Raw genomic sequence first — 20,331 nt, 5'->3', positions numbered from 1 at the left:
TTGTACTTTTTTGTTATTAATCCCAATCCGCAAAGTAACCAGTAACAAAAGTAGTCAAATAAATGCAGTGGGGTAAAGAGTACAATAACTCCCTTTGAAATGTACTGGGGCATATAGCTACTATAACACAAAATGGAAAAGTACCTCCAAAATTGTTAATGTACTGTTAGTTTTACCTGTAATAGAAAGTAAATATGGTTTTAATTAGGATTTTATATTAAACAGAAATTCAAATTTGAATTAAGCATTAACCCTTCAATACATTAAAATTGCATTTAAAGTAGCCACAGTGTCAGTATCAGTCAGTGTCATATTTGCATGTCAGATCACTTCCGTACTGTCAATATTAAAATATTTAACCTGGAGCTCATAGCAAAATGACATTTCTGACCTTTTTTTAATCAAAGAGAAACCGGAAGTTTTAATTAGGATTTTATATTAAACAGAAATTCAAATTTGAATTAAGCATTAACCCTTCAATACATTAAAATTACATTTAAAGTAGCCACAGTGTCAGTATCAGTCAGTGTCATATTTGCATGTCAGATCACTTCCGTACTGTCAATATTAAAATATTTAACCTGGAGCTCATAGCAAAATGACATTTCTGACCTTTTTTAATCAAAGAGAAACCGGAAGTGAGATCGGACACGTGTTGCGGCGTTCTGCGTGAGGAGCATTAACTTGACAGGTCCACAGATGAGGCGGCACAAAGGTAGGAAACAGTTATGAACGTGAGAGAGGTGACTTTGATCGGAGAGGTGTCAGTATTTCCATCCATTGACGGTAATCTGAGACAAAAAACCGACCATGATATCAACTAAACGTCAGACCAAACTATGAATTTCGCTGCAGCTTTGAGTAGCGTTAGCATAGCAGCATTGGTTCTCTGCTAGGTTTTGCCGCTGAATGTCATTTTACATCGACATTCAAAACTCGGAAAAGTCACTTTAGGTTGTAAAATTCTACATTTTACAATTGTGTTTTTTGCTCAGTAAAATTACTTAAATGTAAGCTAGCTAACATTAGTTTGTTAAAACTAAATCTCTTTGCCAATCGATGATATAAAATAGCTGCTCATTCGTATTAAGTCATTTCCATGGTATTTGGATAAAGCCATCCTACCAAGATGAGTTAGCCTAAACAAACCTAACTGTGAAGTTAGAGACTCATTTAAGAACTGACAGATTTAGAGTTGGAACATTTCTGCTGAAATGATCCTGATATTGCTATTATATTAACAGCTATTTGTGTTAATTCTAAATACAGTTTATGTGTTATTTAATACCTCCAACAATAAGTACAGTACCAGTCAAAAGTTTGGACACACCTTCTCATTCAATGGTATTTCTTTATGTTTATTTTTATTTTTTTCTACATTGTAGATTAATATTGAAGACATCCAAACTATGAAGGAACACATATGGAATTATGTGGTAAACAAACAAATGCTCAACAAACCAGAATATGTTTTATATTTTAGATTCTTCAAAGCAGTTGAATGAGAAGGTGTGCTACCATCTCCTTCTAATTTTGAGCCAGGAAAAACCCTGACATCACATTGATGTCATCTGAAACAAATACAAATACTTTTGCTTTCACCTAGATATTGGCAAAGTGAAAAGTCAACTCAGTTTTATTTATACAGCCCAAAATCACAAATTTGCCTCAAAGGGTTTTACAATCTCTTCAATTTATGACATACTCTATCCTTAGAACCTCAATTTTGATTGGAAAAACTTTCCAAATAAATAAAATGTTAAAGTTAAGCTATGGTTTAAGTTGATAAAGGCTTAGTATGTACAGGTTAACATCAGTGCTGTTTTTGTTTGTTTGTTCATGATAAATGATGGCCAACATTTGTCTTTCAGTTTCTGTTTAGGATGTGACCGTTACTGATTCTATAGCCATGCAGTCAGTGCTGGGCTCCCAACATCAAAAGTAAGTAAATCAATGTGGCAAAAAGAAATTCGTGCTGGCATGTACTTCCTTATAGTAATATGTATATTTTTTCTCTTTTTTTTTTTTTTTTTTTTTTTTTAGATTTAGCAGCTGATTTGAAGTTGATAGAAAAGCTATGGATAAAGTCATGATTTTGTGGTAATTTATTCTTTAGATTTTAAGAGTCAGTGGCATTAGTGGAGCACCACACGGGGCCATTAGGCCTCCCATTTAATGTGAAATTATTCTCTTTTATGTTATTTTTCTTTTTCTCTCAGTTTAAGGATCCTTAAGAAAATTCCAGCATTTTTCATAAATCTACTGTAGGTACAATAATTATAAAATGTTATCTCAATATAAATTCTAATGAAAATAGACCTAAACCTATTTGCATCTAAAAGTACCATACACAAAGAAGAGGCATGGAGCTAATACTGGAGTCTGAAAAACTCTACACTATATTTACTGTCAGCCATTTTAATTAGGGTCTGAATTCTGTGTCCAGTGCATTGAATCCCGCAAAACATTGTGCTGCACTGTATTTGTGTGAATACTACTGATATGTTACTCCACAATAAGGACGAACCAATTCGACTTTTTCATTCCTGATACTTGCTGATATCTAGTACAGATCTGATACCTGTGTTGATTTATCAAGCTGCATGCCTCACTATGTGGGAGACTGGAATCATTGTTTTATGTGTAGCATCATCAGCCTTGACTTAAACATTGTTAAACACCAAGATAAATACATAGATATAAATATACTAAATTGTCTTTAAAATAATGGTATTGATATCAGATCGGCCCATTGACACCGATACCCAATCCAGCTATTTGAGGCATCTCTGTCCAACATCTGATATCAGTATTGGTGCATCTGTACTCCACACTTGTGATGATGCATGATTCATGTGTCCAAAATCTCAATTTAGTGCCAAGTTTACTATTGATTGTTAATTATAAAGGGAATGATTTTGTAGGGTTAGACACAGCATGGGCTTCGTTTTGCTCCACACACCGGGCTCTGTAAGATGTCTGACAATGGGCAGCTCCTGGTGCTTAAATAATGATATCTTTTATTTTCCAAAGATGTGTAAATTTGCCTTTGCTTTCAAATGTTGGTTAAAACACAATGACTGTATGAAGTTATAAACTCACCAAATGATTAACACTTTTTGAAGGTTAATAATTCAAGTCACTTTAATTTGCAGATCTGGTACATCTGCACCATGTGCCCTTTGGCCAGTGGACCTCAAGTTAACTCACTTGGACTGGAACCCTGAAGCAACCTTGATACACTTCCAGGGACAGTACCTTACCATATGTGATCTTGACTATATCATCTTGCAAGGGGAAATACAGAACATACCAAAGATTAAAGCTGCAGTGGATATCGGAGAGTTTTGCCTTGTGGAAGATGTGGTTTCAGGCCGCTGGTACAGAGGAAGAGTTCAGAACCGGAAAAAAGACTTGTTTGATGTTTTCCTCATAGATCACGGTAACGTTTTGAGTGTCAACATCGCCCACATATCTTCCTGTTCGAACGACCTGTTCATCCTGCCTCCCAAGATAGTTTGCGGCTTTCTTGCAAATGTTCTGCTTCTTCATGGTTGTTCTAATTCTGTAGTGGAGAGGTATTTTTCAAACCTGATCAGAAGAAATGTCACAGGCTACATCCAAGCCCTCTTGCCCCACAAAGTGCTCTTGTTGGAAGCCCCTGACATTAACATTGACCTCGTTAAACACGGGTTTGGGAGGCATGTGGACACAGATACTTTCCTCCTCTTGGTTGGGATGCTCACAGAGGTGCCGCTCAAACAAAACATGGAGCCAGTTCCTGACTTACTCCTTGAAAAGCCATGGGGGCAAGAATTTAGCTTCAAACCGTCAGATTTGCAGGGTTACAAAGACATTCTGGCACTCTGTGGGCCTAGATTGAGTTGTGGGACACATGCTAAAGTGTGTGTAACTGCTGCTGTTAACCCTGGGCTTTTTTACTGTCAGAAGACAAGTATGGAAACGGATCTTTGGGAAATGTCAAAGAAGCTCGCTGCAGTTAATGAGTGCCGAACCAAAGAATGCAACCAGAAAACTGCAGAAAACCTGAGTTTACTGTGCTCAGTCAAAGGCAGAGATGGGAAATGGTACAGAGGCTATGTGCAGTTTCTCCCAGTCAACTCTCAACTTCGAGTTTTGTTCATTGACTACGGCTTCTATGAATCTGTCAAAGTTGAGAACGTCCACAGGTTGCCACCTGACTTATTTTCAACTACAGTCATGGCGTTCCCATGCTCGCTTTCCTCGTTGAGTGATCAGGATGAGTTGGTCAAAACTAAGCAGTTGAATTTTCTCAAGGCAGGCTTGCTTGGAAGAGTGTTAGATGTGGAGATCAGAGGTTTTGACGAAGAACAGCACCTTTACTCTATCACAGTATTAGGTGCTGAAGATAATAGTGTGAAGGAACTAACGCCCATTCAAGAGCTTCCTAGCATGAAGGTTGAGTCAGTTTTTGAGGAAGAATTGTCAACTAAGTGTGGCCATTTAAGCTATGAGACAATCATGGGCAACGCAGTGCGTAAAACTCTGGAAGCAGAAGGGGTCCATGTTAACTCTGTCTTTGTGGGCTACGTCGAGCATGTCCAGAATCCAAGCTACTTCTGGATCAGAACACAAAAACGTAATGATGAGTTTGAAGAAATGATGACGAAAATGGCAGATAACTTCAGTCAAGTGAAGCTGGATGAAGATGTGCTGTTGAAACCTGAGCTTGGGACCCTGTGCTGTGCAGTGTATGAGGAAGACATGCATTTCTACAGGGGTGTAGTAACAGACAGTCTTGAGCATGGATCTGAAGTTCTGTTTATTGATTTTGGAAACATTGAGAAAGTGCCACACATGTTGATCAAGAAGATACCTGAGACATTTGCCAACAAACCAGCATTTGCCTTCTGTTGCACTCTTGTTAATGTTTTTCCTTTGGATGAAGTCTGGACCAGCGCCACCACTGACTTTTTCAGACGAGCTGTTTCAAACAAAGCCCTGCTCGTCCATGTGGTCAAAATGGGGAAAAACAAATTTGTTGTTGATCTCCATGACATGGAAAGTGACAACAATCAAAGTATCACTGAGCTCCTGATCACTTCCAATCAAGCTGAATACTGGAAGAACATTTCCATAGGGCCCGTGGTACAAAACAACACAGATTTGACAGAAAAAACAAGGTGCCCAAGATATGGTGTGACATCAGACATCAATGGGAATACAGAGCAACTGAATGATTGTGAGAAGGAAGAAAAAACATGCAAAATTCGAACTGAGAAGGCCCAAGCACCTGCTGGCTTCAAAGCATTAAGCATCAAACCAGGGTGTAATTTTGCAGTAGTATGCTCATGCATCAAGTCTCCATCAGATATCTGGTGCCAGCGTCTAGATAAACTTCCAGCTTTGGAGGAACTGATGGATAAAGTCCATCAATATTACTCAACTCACACAGTTCCCCTTCAATCAGGGGATCCATGCTGTGTCGCCAAGTCACCTCAAGATGGAAGATGGTACAGGGCCTTCATTACAGAGAAACAGAAAAGTTATGCCAAAGTGATGATGGTTGACTATGGCTTTACCATCCAAATCGATGAGCACAATCTTCAGGCAATAATGCCAGAATATGTTTATTTGGATAGACAAGCTTTCAGGTGCAGCCTTAACAACCTGATGGAACCTGCTGACCCCAAGTACAGTGGGGATTGGGGTCTGGAGGTGTGTAAGTCGCTGAAATATTTAGTCCTCAATAGCACCAGTTGTCTAAGATGTGAAGTTGTCTCACAGTTGAATGTGAAAAACAAAGGGCTCTGCAATGTCGTTGAACTCTACAACACCGAAACCCAACAGAGCCTAACAAATTTGCTCTTGGAACAGGGCCTGCCAAGAGTAGCGCCAATCTCAGCAAAGCAACTGTCAACAGTGATTCCTCAGTCTTTTGTGTACTCTTCACATGAATTAAAGCCTGGAAATGAGGAACAAGTCTACATCACTCACATAAGCAGTCAGTGGGAGATCTACTGCCACCTTGAGAGAAACACTGAAATCATTGAAGAGCTCGAAAAAAAAATCTCAGAGGAGAGTGAGAAAATGATGCAAGGCAGTACGAGAGCAGTTGTGAGGAAGCTGTCCCTGGCAAAATACTTTGATGGCCAATGGTACAGGTGCTTGGCATATCCTGTTCAGTCCCCTCTGCATCTTGGTGTGTTTTTTGTGGATTATGGCAACACAAACATACCTGAGAAGACCAATGTCATGTTTGTCCCCAGAGACTCTACTGATTTGTTGTACACACCCATGCAGGCTGTGAAATGCCACCTTGCTTCAGTGTCCACGGAAGAGCTCTATGCAGATGTGAAAGAATGGCTTGATGGTGCAATCCTCAACAAGCAAGTGAGAGCCGTCATAGTTGGAAAGAGCGCCGATGGTTCGTTTGATGTTGAGCTGTTTGATGGAGATGTTAACATCAATGAGAAGGTAAAGGAGCTCGTTCTCAGTCTTTCACCAAAACCAAAGACAATTGTGAGTTTTGACATGAGCAGCACAAAGACAAAGCCTAAAACTCTCCGTACAGGACACACAAAGCCTTCAGTTGAGTGCCAGAGGCAATGTAAACTGCAGTCTTCAAAGTCCCGTACATTGAACGCACCCAGATGCACTCAAGTTGCGAGTGCACCCAGCAAAAAGAAAAAAAACTCAAAAAAAGATGTTCATGATGAACAACCTCAACATAGAGAGGAAACTGAGATCACTCAGCTCTTGTTTTTACCGGACATGAAAGTGAGCGCAGGTTTCAGGGCAAAGTGTTTTGTCTCCCACATAAACTCAGTCAACAGTTTTTTCCTTCAACTGTCAGAGGATGAACCTGCCATATTGAAATTGGGAGAAAATCTCAACTCGAGTATCTTCAGAGATTCCTTGAAGACTGCTTCATCCTTGAGAGTAAATGACCTTGTTCTGGCTGAGTATGAGGAAGATGGCGCTCTGTATCGTTGTGTTGTGAAGGACTGTGAAGGAAGTTCCCGTTTCAAAGTTGAGTTTGTGGACTATGGAAACTCAGCAGTCATGGGCATGGAAAAGATCTACTCCATACCAAAGGAGTGTCTCTCTCATCCAAGATTCAGCATATCATGCTCACTGTTGGACACAAGCATGTTCAAAAGTGATGTTTCTTTCACCGATGCTGTAATGGAGAAGCCCCTCATGGTTGATTTTGTCCGTCATGACGTTCATTGGGAAGTCAAGGTTGAGATTCTTGATGGAGATGCTTGTGTTCCAGCAGCACTGGAAGCAGCTGTTGAAAGTAGCACTGAAAGAGAAAAGGGAGAGAAGTCTCCAGTGGACTCATTTGAAATAGAAGAGAAAGTGAGATCCTGTGAGCAGAACTTCCTGCCAAAGGAAGTGAGTAAGAAAAAAACAGCTGAGTCCGAAGGAACTACTGTTGATGATGAAAACTTCATGCTGAAAGCAACACCTGCCACACTGTCACCTAAACCAGAAGAACATAGAAGAGCACCCTCCATAAACAAAGGAGATTCTAAGGAGAATCCAAGAATAATCACAAAATCGAAAGTGGAAAGTGATTGTGCAGATGCAATTGTACCTCCGTCTATTCAGGCCAAAGACACAGAGACTAGTACAGTTCTGTCGGTCCTGAGTAACAGCAATTTTTACACCAGGCTAAACAGGACGAGTGAACTGCTTACTGCATTGGAAAGGCTTATTGCTGACAACCTATACAAGTGCAAGATGGTGGCAGAAGAGGATGTCAAGCAAGGCCTCAAATGCTTAGTTCAGGTGGACAAGCAGTGGCATAGGGCTGTTGTTCAAGATGTAGGCTTGAAAACATGCCAGGTCCTCCTCGTGGATCATGGAATAACTGAAACAATTCCAAGTGGCTTAATCCGAGGACAGTGTAGCGAGCTGACAAAAATCCCGCCCCTTGCAGTTTTGTGCAAGGTGAACTGCCTTGGGTCCAGTGAGGGAGAGGGTACTCCCGAATTGTGGTGTGAAACACTCAAACCATTAATTGGCAAAGAAGTCAAACTGGTGTTTGTGTGTTATTCAGTAGGTGAAAAACTATGGAAGGTTGAAATAGTCATGAATGGACTGTTCCTTCTTCGTCAAATCACAACCTTGCTGCAGCAAAATGAAGAAATGGTCCCATCAACAGCCGAAACCCAAGATGAGAAAGCGGAAGGAGAATTCAACTTGGACACAAGCCCTCCTCAGCAACTCGTCTTTGCTCCTATTGAGATAGATCAAATGTATTCCGGGCTTGCTGCGGCAGTGACAACTCCTTTCAAGTTTTGCATCGTTCTGGACGACTTACTTCTTCTCATGAACAAAATGTCCTTGATATTGGACGACCTCCCTGAGCAGTTGTCTCCTCTTCCTGAAGCCCACCTCGTCCCTGGCACCTGCTGCCTGTTTAAATCAGACACTAAGAATAAGTGGTGCCGGGCTGAAATCGCAGACGCAGACACCACAGCGGTCCTAAACCTGGTGGATTACGGCCATTACGAATGCATCCCGTACAAAGACTGCTCCAAGCTGAAGAGGTTTCCTGAAGAAATAACCAACCTCCCAAAGGTGACGTACCCTTGCATTCTGAGAGGGGTGAAGCCTGTTGGAGTGGATGGACAGTGGACCGATGGAGCAGCAGTCTTCTTCCAGGAGTGTTTGTACCAGAAGAACCTCCAGATCTTCTTCAGAGAGTTTGTATCAAACACACACTTGAAGGTGGACGTTCTGGCAGATGGCGTCCATGTTGCCAAGGAGCTGGTGGATGCTGGACATGCCGATTACATGGACATCATGCTAGGTCTGAGGTAGGCTCTTATCTCTTTGTATTTGTCTTTAATACACTTTCATTGAAGCACCTCAGCTCTTATTTTTTTATTTCACATTTTCACAATAAATTTGAATTCTATACAACACACTACTTTGAGATAAGTGAAGCAGTATAAAATAAAAAGAAACATTTTATTCATTAATAGACATTGCTTGCTCTCATTGATTTAGAAAAAATAATCTTGAAATCTGTGATCAGTTTTGAAAAAACAAGTAGGATAAAAAAGAACAAATTTGTTCTAGTAAATAAATTAATAAATAATTAATGAACAAAGAACTGTAGTTTTTCACCATTTGATCCTCTATTTTTCCTAAAATAACATTTATTTTTAAATTTACACTTGAAATTACGAAGGCAATTGCAAATTATAAGACTGTACAAAATGTAAACCATTCTTTTTTTTTTACCTTTTTACTTAAGATTTCATTAAACTTTTTTTCTTTTACAAAATGTACCAGCATATCTTCAACTTCAGACACGCTATCAACTGTAGGCTTGACCAATCACTTCTTACAACAGAAAATTATTGTTGATGCTTTGGAAATCAGTTTAAGTTTTTTTTAAATCTGGGTATTTTTTGCAAAATCTGTAATATCAGAAAAGAAAAGCAACAACTTTGCAGCCCAAACAGGAAAAACTGAAACTTTTGCACATTTTCAAGCTGTATACATAAAACTTGACTTTATTTCTGATACATTCAGGTTCCAGGAACAGAGCCCCTGTAGAGCAGCTCCTCAATGCCCCGACAGTGAGGAAGAGTGTGGCCAGGAAGATGAAGGCTTCAACGGGAAGACAGATCTCTTTGTTGACTCTACTGATGAAGCAGAAGGGGAGATACCACTCAGCGTTGTGTCTGAATCTAGTCAATGTAGGGGAATATTTTAAATATATTTTGTTAATTGCCATCAAGTGAAATTGTATGTGGATCAATGAAGACTGCTGGAAGATGTTTTGCTGGCAACATTTATCCCTTGACTTTAAGTAATTTCAAAGTTCAGGATTGGATTCCTCGATAGTGAATACTTTTTCTTTTTTTGGACATGCAGATGAAAGAATGGTATGTTTTGAAAAATTTCCAAGGGGGCCTTCACATGCTTGTCAGATTTAATGATGCAACCAATTATTGACTTAGTCGGCAAGAAACGATGAATATTTAGTTGTTAACCAGTTTAAATATTGGATTAGAAGGTGACGTCATCGCTTGCTGATGACTGTTGTGACAACGCCACGTGAAGTGAAGCCTTTAAGCCCAAAAATCTGTGTGGGAGCACTTGACTCTTAACATCCGTTCACACTGACCACATCCCTGTGTGATATAAACAGCTGTCTGTGTTTGGATATCTCGGCCTATCTCAGCCATCTGTTAGCATCAGCACCTGGGGAGCTGAGTCGACGGCGGCTGCCTCCGCCTTCACCGCGCTGACTGACAGCAGACATTTACTGAACCATAATAGTTTTCATATCCGTCCCATGGAAAACAAGCTACAGTGTTTATGTATAGAGCTGGGAGGGTTCAAATCATTTTTGGAGACATTTGCTAAAAAGTTCTCGAGCCTGTAATCCAGAATTTAATATTGTTCTTGAGGGCATTAAATGAGTTTTGTTTTGACTGATAATATTATTGCAGTATCTAGTTAGTTAAATATAGATTTTTTCAAAAAAGGAAACCAATTAGTCATTCCGTGTTATTTTCTGTTTATTAACTATTGGTCCTAAATAAAGCAAAAGCAGTAATTATCCAATAAATTGGTTTATCAATGGAATAATCTTAAACTGTCCTTGACTAAAGATATTCTTTGTGGACTAACACTCGATTTTGACGACTAAGTCAACAAATCTGTAAAACTGAGTTTCTCCACAAAGAATCATGCAAAACCACCACCTTAAATCTTGTGTTTACTACAGATGTGCTCATGACTTATAGCATAAAGCATAAAGAGGGACTAATTAAAAGAGATCTTTTCAGACTAAGACCAAAACGACAGATAGGTTGACTAAGAAGCAGGAGCCCTAAATAATCAGTAATTCTCGATTAGTTAAATAATTGATAATTGCAGTCATAACATCAACCCAAAACGTTTAAACAGTAACACTTTACCATAACACATGTACTGTACGTATGATGCTTTTATTAGATGTGCATTTCTAACAAGTCCTGGAAAATGGTTGGTTATGTACAATAACCTTATAGTAATTACAGTCCTGTAACTTTGGTTTGTTTTCTTCTGTTACAGGTTTTCTGATGTGAAGCAGTCTGGTTGGAAGTTGTCACTAAAATGAGAAGGGACTTCAAAGCAATTCCCATTCGCTCTACTTAATATTAATCCAAGTGAGATAATACTTGTTGGCTAAACGTTGAGCCTCAGCACTTTATGACAATTTGCCTTACTATGTAATTATTTAAACCTATTTATGGTGAAACTGATTTATTTAGTTTTTGTTGACTTAGTTTGAGTTCCTTCAAAGATCTGCAAGTCAGCAGCACCATGATCCTTGAAAGCAAAATAAACAAGTTAGTGAACAGTTTTATTAAGATATAAGGTGTATTCCTCATGCAGGGATTTAACATTACTAATGTTGATATGGTCAGTTCATTTTTTGTCTCTACTCTAAACTGTTCATGGTTTTTATGGTTTACAAAGACATGAAGTTGGACAGTCAGAACTGCAATTTATGTTTTGGCAAGGTGAACTAAGTATAAAGTAGCCAGGTAGAAATTTTGTTTAATCAATTCTAAATTTCAAATTTTTATTGGACATTTATGTATTTGTCTACTTTGTTCATTTTGAGTTTTAGTGATCTTTGACAGGAAATATTTTTCCAGATTAAAAAAAAAAAAAGTGAACTTGATGCCTTCTGTTGAATTAATTTGTTGACTGATAAAACAATGTTCAGGTGCAACATCAGTCTTAGTTGATACTTATTTTGTTCTCACACTATTAGTGTGGGAAAACAAAAAAAAGTCTGGATGTTACCAATAAAGAAATTCGAGTTTATGTTTCACCACTAGAGAGCAATGTTGAGCCATGACTGATTGTTCGCAGTGAGTCATGGATCTGGCACTGTTGTTTGTGCGCCATGACATGCATCCCTAACCATTCAACCAGTGTTAAGTGGTTTATATTTACATTAGGGGTTTTAGTGAATGGAAACTTATCATTACAGTATGTGAGGCACAGCAAAGGCTGTAAAATCAGTGAATAATCCATTAACCAAAGCTGTTTAAGCAGTCTTTACGTGTTATGCAAAAAAAATCAATCACATGACCTCTTCCGTTTCACTAATTGTTTAGCTTATAAGAAAGGTATATACAGGAAAGATGTTCTGGCTCAAAGGTACGAATATACATATAAGCTTGTAGTAGCTAAACATAGTTACACAGAACATACAGAAAAGTAATTGAACTAAACTACTCTAAAGTGTAACTAGGTAGGTGATCTACACTAAAAGCAAATAGTTATATGATTGAACATCAACCCTGTAATTAGTGGAAAACCTGTTCTACCTTCTGATTGTGTATACAAAATGTCATAAAGTGGTTGTTTAAACGCCAGAAAATATCCTAAGAATTTTCTTTACACTGGTAATGGTCTAGTGTTTTGTTAACTTGTATTAAAAGATGATGTCAGAAGTGGGATTCGAACCCACGCCTCCAGGGGAGACTGCGACCTGAACGCAGCGCCTTAGACCGCTCGGCCATCCTGACGTAAGTACAAATGTTACAATTTAGAGTAATAGAAAATGACACATGCGTAATTATCGTAAATTTGCCTTAATAGCGAAGGCACGAAGGGTCTTTCTAAATTTCCGATTTTGTGCGTCCTCGATTCCTTTCGAAGCCTCGCGTCTTCATCCCGCCCATGGGAGGTGCAGGGTGAGGAGTCGAGGCAACAGGCATTTGACAAATTTAGACCCATCGCCAGGGCTGTCATTGTAATCGACGTCAGTTAAATGTGATGTGTTTCACAGCTGATCAGCTGTCCATTGTTTTGTTTTAACTTTTTATTTAAAAAAATTCTTTAAAAAGTCATAGAATTGTATGTGGGCCAGAGTCATATAAAAGTAACAGAATAGTGTGTCAAAAAAATCTTAATAACGTAGTAGTATAGTATCTCGAAAAAGTCAGAGCATAGTACGTCGAAAAGTCATTGTATAGAATGTTGAAAAGAGCATTAAAAATGTAATTGAATAGTATATCCAAAAACGTCATAGTACAGCATATAAAAATAATATATATAATATAATATATAAAAAATTCGTAGTATAGCATGTTGAAAAAAATCATACATGTCGAAATAAATCTGAGTATAGTATGTCGGAAAAAATAAAAAACAAAGGAATAAAGCATTTTTAAAAAGGCATAGTAAAGTATGTAAAAAAAGGGGAAAAAACTCATATTATAGTGTGACAAAAAATAAATAATTAAAAAGTCATAGTATAGTATGTCGAAAGAAATCTTTAAATAGTCATAGTATAGCATGTCGTAAATAGATGATGGTATAGTATGTAAAAAAGAAAAAGGCATAGTATAGTTTGTCGAAAAAAATATTCAAAAAGTCATAGAACAGTACCAAAAGGTTAAGAAAAATCACAATATAGTAAGTCGTAAAAAGGCTAAAAAGTAATTGAATAGCATGTCCAAAAATGTCATAATATAGTATGTCCAAAAAAATCATAGTATAGCAATGTCAAAAAAAAGTAATTAACAAGTAGTACGTAGTATGTAGAAAGAAATCTTTAAAAAGTCATAGTATAACTGTCACGATCTTGGTTTTATTTTGAAGTTCCCTGCTTCTTGTGTTCATTTCACTTCCTGACCTTGTATGTTTTCCCGCTTTTGTTTACCCTGATTGAATACACTTATAATGTATTAGTCTTGTCAGCCTTGCTCTGTTCCCTTGTGTTTCTCCCACCTCTCAGCTTTCAGCCTGCCCTCATGTCTACCCAGCTGTGTCTTGTTGTCTGATTAGTTTCTTGTGTATTAATAGTCCTGTCTGTTGTCTGCTAGTTGTTGGTTCGTTGTTATGTATGCTGTGTTCCGGCCTTGTTCCGTCTATGACTTCTTTCAACATGCTATACTATGACTTTTTAAATATTTTTTTCGACATACTATACTATGACTTATTTTTACTTTTTTCGACATACCATATTGTGACATTTTTTTCAACTTTTTCGACATGCTGTACTATGACTTATTTCGACATACTATACTATGATATTTTTTTTTTCAATTTTTTTCGACATACTATACTATGACTTCTTTTCAACTTTTTCGACATGCTATACTATGACTTATTTCGACATGCTATACTATGACTTTTTTTCAATTTTTTTTCGACATACTATGATTTTTTCCCCCCATATACTATCACCTTTTTCAACATGTTATTGTCAGGTTTTGGTAAAGAGGAAACAGGAGATGTACCCAAACAGACACACCAAAGGAGCAGAGGGATAAATAACATACTATACTATGACTTTTTTTCAATTTTTTTTTCGACATACTTTACTATGACCTTTTTTCAATTTTTTTCGACTTACTGTACTATGACTTTTTTCAACATACTATACTATGACTTCTTTCTACATACTATACTATGACTTTTTAAAGATTTTTTCGACATACTATATTATGACTTTTTTCGACACACTATACTATGACATTTTTCCAACTTTTTCGACATACTATACTATGACTTCTTTCAACATGCTATACTATCTTTTTAAAGATTTTTTCGAAATACTATACTATGACTTTTTTCGACACTACTATGACTTTTTTCGACATGCTATACTATGACTTTTTTTCGACACACTATACTATGACTTATTTTGACATGCTATACTATCACTTTTTAAAGATTTTTTTCGACATACTGTACTATGACTTATTTTTACTTTTTTCGACATACAATACTATGACTTATTTTTATTTTTTTCGACATAGTATACTATGACTTTTTTCGACATATTATACTATTACTTATTTTTACTTTTTTCGACATACTATACTATGACTTTTTTCAACTTTTTCGACATACTATACTATGACTTCTTTCAACATACTATACAATGACTTTTTAAAGATGTTTTTTGGCATACTATACTGTGACTTTTTTCGACACTATACTATGACTTTTTTCGACATGCTATACTATGACTTTTTTCGACACACTATACTATGACTTATTTTGACATGCTATACTATCACTTTTTAAAGATTTTTTTCGACATACTGTACTATGACTTATTTTTACTTTTTTCGACATACAATACTATGACTTATTTTTACTTTTTCGACATAGTATACTATGACTTTTTTCGACATATTATACTATTACTTATTTTTACTTTTTTCGACATATTATACTATGACTTTTTTTCAATTTTTTTCGACATACTATACTATGACTTCTTTCGACATACTATACTGTGCCTTTTTTCGACATACTGTACTATGACTTATTTTTACTTTTTTCGACATACCATATTGTGACTTTTTTTCAACTTTTTCGACATGCTGTACTATGACTTATTTCGACATACTATACTATGACTTTTTTTCAATTTTTTTCGACATACTATACTATGACTTCTTTTCAACTTTTTCGACATGCTATACTATGACTTATTTTGACATGCTATACTATGACTTTTTTTCAATTTTTTTCGACATACTATGATTTTTTTCCCCATATACTATCACCTTTTTCAACATGTTATTGTCAGGTTTTGGTAAAGAGGAAACAGGAGATGTACCCAAACAGACACACCAAAGGAGCAGAGGGATAAATAACATACTATACTATGACTTTTTTTCAATTTTTTTTCGACATATTATACTATGACCTTTTTTCAATTTTTTTCGACTTACTGTACTATGACTTTTTTCGACATACTATACTATGACTTCTTTCAACATACTATACTATGACTTTTTAAAGATTTTTTTCGACATACTATATTATGACTTTTTTCGACATATTATACTATGACTTTTTTTTCAACTTTTTCGACATACTATACTATGACTTCTTTCAACATACTATACTATGACTTTTTAAAGATTTTTTCGAAATACTATACTATGACTTTTTTCGACACTATACTATGACTTTTTTCGACATACTATACTATGACTTTTTTTCAACTTTTTCGACATGCTATACTATGACTTTTTTCGACACACTATACTATGACTTATTTTGACATGCTATACTATGACTTTTTACTATGACATACTATACTATGACTTCTTTCAACATACTATACTATCACTTTTTAAAGATTTTTTTCGACATACTGTACTATGACTTATTTTTACTTTTTTCGACATACAATACTATGACTTATTTTTACTTTTTCGACATAGTATACTATGACTTTTTTCGACATATTATACTATTACTTATTTTTTTTTTTCCACATACTATACTATGACTTTTTTTCAACTTTTTCGACATGCTATACTATGACTTATTTTGACATGCTATACTATGACTTCTTTCGACATACTATACTGTGCCTTTTTTCGACATACTATACTATGACTTATTTTTACTTTTTTCGACATACTATGACTTTTTTTCAACTTTTTCGACATGCTATACTATGACTTATTTTGACATGCTATACTATGACTTCTTTCGACATACTATACTGTGCCTTTTTTCGACATACTTATTTTTTTACTTTTTTCGACATACTATACTATGACTTTTTTTCAACTTTTTCGACATGCTATACTATGACTTATTTTGACATGCTATACTACAACTTTTTTTCAATTTTTTTCGACATACTATACTATGATTTTTCTTTCCCATATACTATCACCTTTTTCAACATGTTATTGTCAGGTTTTGGTAAAGAGGAAACAGGAGATGTACCCAAACAGACACACCAAAGGAGCAGAGGGATAAATAACATACTATACTATGACTTTTTTTTACTTTTTTCGACATACTATATTATGACTTTTTTTACTTTTTTCGACATACTATATTATGACTTTTTTTGACATATTATACTATAACTTATTTTTACTTTTTTCGACACACTATACTATGACTTCTTTCAACATACTATACTATGACTTCTTTCAACATATTATACTATGACTTTTTAAAGATTTTCTTCGACTTACTGTACTATGACTTTTTTCGACACACTATACTATGACTTATTTTGACATGCTATACTATGACTTTTTTTAAAACTTTTTTCGACATACTATACTATGACTTATTTTTTACTTTTTCGACATACAATACTATGACTTATTTTTACTTTTTCGACATAGTATACTATGACTTTTTTCGACATATTATACTATTACTTATTTTTACTTTTTTCGACATACTATACTATGACTTTTTTTCAACTTTTTCGACATGCTATACTATGACTTATTTTGACATGCTATACTATGACTTTTTTCGACATACTATACTGTGCCTTTTTTCGACATACTATACTATGACTTATTTTTACTTTTTCGACATACTATGACTTATTTTCAACTTTTTCGACATGCTATACTATGACTTATTTTGACATGCTATACTATGACTTTTTTCGACATACTATACTATGACTTTTTTCGACATACTATACTGTGCCTTTTTTCGACATGCTATACTATAACTTTTTTTCAATTTTTTTCGACATACTATACTATGATTTTTCTTTCCCATATACTATCACCTTTTTCAACATGTTATTGTCAGGTTTTGGTAAAGAGGAAACAGGAGATGTACCCAAACAGACACACCAAAGGAGCAGAGGGATAAATAACACACTATACTATGACTTTTTTTTACTTTTTTCGACATACTATACTATGACTTTTTTTTTTTACTTTTTTCGACATACTATATTTTGACTTTTTTCGACACACTATACTATGACTTCTTTCGACATACTATACTATGCCTTTTTTCGACATACTGTACTATGACTTTTTTCGACATACTATACTATGACTTATTTTGACATGCTATACTATGACTTTTTTTTAAAAAATTTCGACATACTATACTATGACTTATTTTTACTTTTTTCGACATACAATACTATGACTTATTTTTACTTTTTTCGACATAGTATACTATGACTTTTTTCGACATATTATACTATGACTTATTTTTACTTTTTTCGACATACTATACTATGACTTTTTTCGACACTATACTATGACTTATTTTGACATGCTATACTATGACTTTTTTCGACATACTATACTGTGCCTTTTTTCGACATGCTATACTATGACTTCTTTTTAATTTTTTCGACATACAACACTGACTTTTTTTCAACTTTTTCGACATGCTATACTATGACTTATTTTGACATGCTATACTATGACTTTTTTCGACATACTATACTATGACTTTTTCAACATACTATACTGTGACTTTTTTTGACATGCTATACTATGACTTTTTTTCAATTTTTTTCGACATACTATACTATGATTTTTCTTTCCCATATACTATCACCTTTTTCAACATGTTATTGTCAGGTTTTGGTAAAGAGGAAACAGGAGATGTACCCAAACAGACACACCAAAGGAGCAGAGGGATAAATAACACACTATACTATGACACTATTTACTTTTTTCGACATACTATACTATGACTTTTTCGACATACTATACTATGACTTTTTTCGACATACTATACTATGACTTTTTTCGACACACTATACTATGACTTATTTTGACATGCTATACTATGACTTTTTTTCGACATACTATACTATGACTTTTTTCGACATACTATACTATGACTTTTTTTCAACTTTTTCGACATAAATGGGTTGGTAAATGGGTTGGTAGACCAATCCGATTGCCCCAATCACATGACATCCACAAATCAAAACCATCGACAAATAAACAATCAATTTACATCATATGTGGCACTAAAAGCCTACAAACATGAAAACATACACATAATACATATGAGGTATGTCTTCAATCAAAAACCACATAAAGATAAATATAGATATTGTAGAAAGGCTATAATGCCAAGATCAGTACTTTCCTATTTATTTTGTAGGACAGGATTTTTAGGAGTTTGCATAGGTTATCTTCTAAAGTCTGTCCCTAGAAAAAAGAAAGGACAAAATATGTCACATTATAAAGAACGAGTGTTATACGTTTGAAATAAGTACAAATAAAATGAAATGAAATCGAATAGAGCATCGGTAAAATTAATTCACAACATTATGTTTAATAATAATTCATCATTGAAACCTTTGGGAGACAAGGTTTGTAGGGTGAATATCCAGAACGCCTCACCTTGTTTTAAAAACAAGTCAAAGTCGCCACCTCTAGGTGGTAGTCTGACTTTTTCAATGCCACAAAACCTTAAAGTGGATATGTCGTGTCTTTCATCATTAAAGTGTACCGCTACAGGATAGTCTCTGTCATTTCTGCGTATAGAACTTTTGTGTTCACTAATACGCAGCTTGAGCTTTCTGGTAGTTTTGCCTACATACACAAGTCCACATGGACAATATAGCATGTACACAACATGTGTGGAGGCACAAGTGAAACACTTTGTTGGTGTGAGGGTGATGAAAACTGTAGGTTTTGTATGTATTATTGCACTATGCACAGCTACCACAACTGTAGTTGCCATTGAGTAGGGGGCTTAGCAGTCTCTGTTGTGTAAGTAGAGGGGTCCTTCAAGTTTTTTTCCTCGTTTATACACAAAAAGAGACATATTATTAAAACGTGGGGCTAGTTCAGGGTCTGATTTTAAAATATGCCAGTGATTTCTAAAAAATGATTTAATGGCATGTGAGTGGGGGGAATGGGAAGTAATACAAGTAACAGAAAATCTTTTTCTCCTTTTTTTTTTTGATTTTTTCAGTAATTCCAAGCGGGGTTTGCTCAGTGCAGACTCATATGCCCTCTGAATCCATTCCACAGGGTACCCTCGCTGGACAAATCTGGCTTTCATTTCTTCAGCTTTGTCCATGAAGTCGTCAGTGGTGCTGCAAACTCTTCTAAGTCTAAAAAATTGGCTTTTTGGGAGACCCCTCTTGAGTGGGGTGGGATGAAAACTGTTTGCCAATAGAAGAGTGTTTTTGTCAGTTTCTTTCCAGTATAAAGAGGTTGATAGGGTGCCATTATTCTTTATTACCCACATATCTAGAAAATGAACCTTTTCATCACTATATTCCATTGTGAATTGCAGATTACTGTTAAAACTATTCAAAAGTTTAAGGAACTCCTGCAGTTCACCAGTGTCACCTTGATATACACAGAACACATATTCAAAATTTTGGGCAAGTGTATATTCTTTTCAGGGTTCAAGACAAAATTTCTCTCGAAAAAACCCATAAATAAATTGGCGTAATTGGGTGCACAAATAGAGCCCATGCTGGTACCAGAGACTTGTAAATAAAAATCTCCATTAAAGTTAAAATAGTTCTTATGCATGACAAAAGAAGCTAAATCGGTGATCAATTGATTAGGTGGATTAGCT

The 20,331-nt window shown here is 35.7% G+C and overlaps 1 protein-coding gene and 1 non-coding gene across 3 annotated transcripts; one reads left to right on the top strand and one right to left on the bottom strand.

Annotated features, from left to right (window-relative positions):
• Positions 1-664: 664 nt before the first annotated feature.
• tdrd15 (tudor domain containing 15) lies at positions 665-11,539 on the top strand. 2 transcript variants are annotated; one of them, XM_054618954.1, is made up of 5 exons: positions 665-715; positions 1,872-1,941; positions 3,156-8,813; positions 9,538-9,704; positions 11,071-11,539. In XM_054618954.1, the coding sequence occupies exons 2-5, from the start codon at positions 1,910-1,912 to the stop codon at positions 11,082-11,084; spliced, it is 5,871 nt and encodes a 1,956-aa protein (XP_054474929.1). In that variant the 5' UTR covers positions 665-715; positions 1,872-1,909; the 3' UTR covers positions 11,085-11,539. The 2 variants fall into 2 exon arrangements, with proteins under 2 accessions (XP_054474929.1, XP_054474930.1); XM_054618955.1 differs by lacking the exon at positions 665-715 and adding an exon at positions 720-786.
• A 920-nt stretch (positions 11,540-12,459) lies between these two features.
• On the bottom strand, positions 12,460-12,542 carry trnal-cag (transfer RNA leucine (anticodon CAG)). Its single transcript has one exon. It is a non-coding gene; the product is annotated as a tRNA-Leu (tRNA).
• Positions 12,543-20,331: the final 7,789 nt, after the last annotated feature.

This window comes from Anoplopoma fimbria, chromosome 18 (assembly GCF_027596085.1).
Source record: "Anoplopoma fimbria isolate UVic2021 breed Golden Eagle Sablefish chromosome 18, Afim_UVic_2022, whole genome shotgun sequence".
Classification (NCBI taxonomy): Eukaryota; Metazoa; Chordata; class Actinopteri; order Perciformes; family Anoplopomatidae; genus Anoplopoma; species Anoplopoma fimbria.
The sequence above is the reverse complement of the archived record's forward strand: the minus strand, read 5'-3'. Positions and strand labels throughout refer to the sequence as shown.

What these genes read in the sequence shown, in the direction of transcription:
- tdrd15 (XM_054618954.1), top strand. Translation starts at nt 1,910, where the DNA reads ATGCAGTCAGTGCTGGGCTCCCAACATCAAAA. An exon ending in CTGGGCTCCCAACATCAAAA is followed by an intron (nt 1,942 to 3,155) that starts GTAAGTAAATCA and finishes TTTAATTTGCAG; the next exon opens with ATCTGGTACATCTGCACCAT. An exon ending in GACATCATGCTAGGTCTGAG is followed by an intron (nt 8,814 to 9,537) that starts GTAGGCTCTTAT and finishes TGATACATTCAG; the next exon opens with GTTCCAGGAACAGAGCCCCT.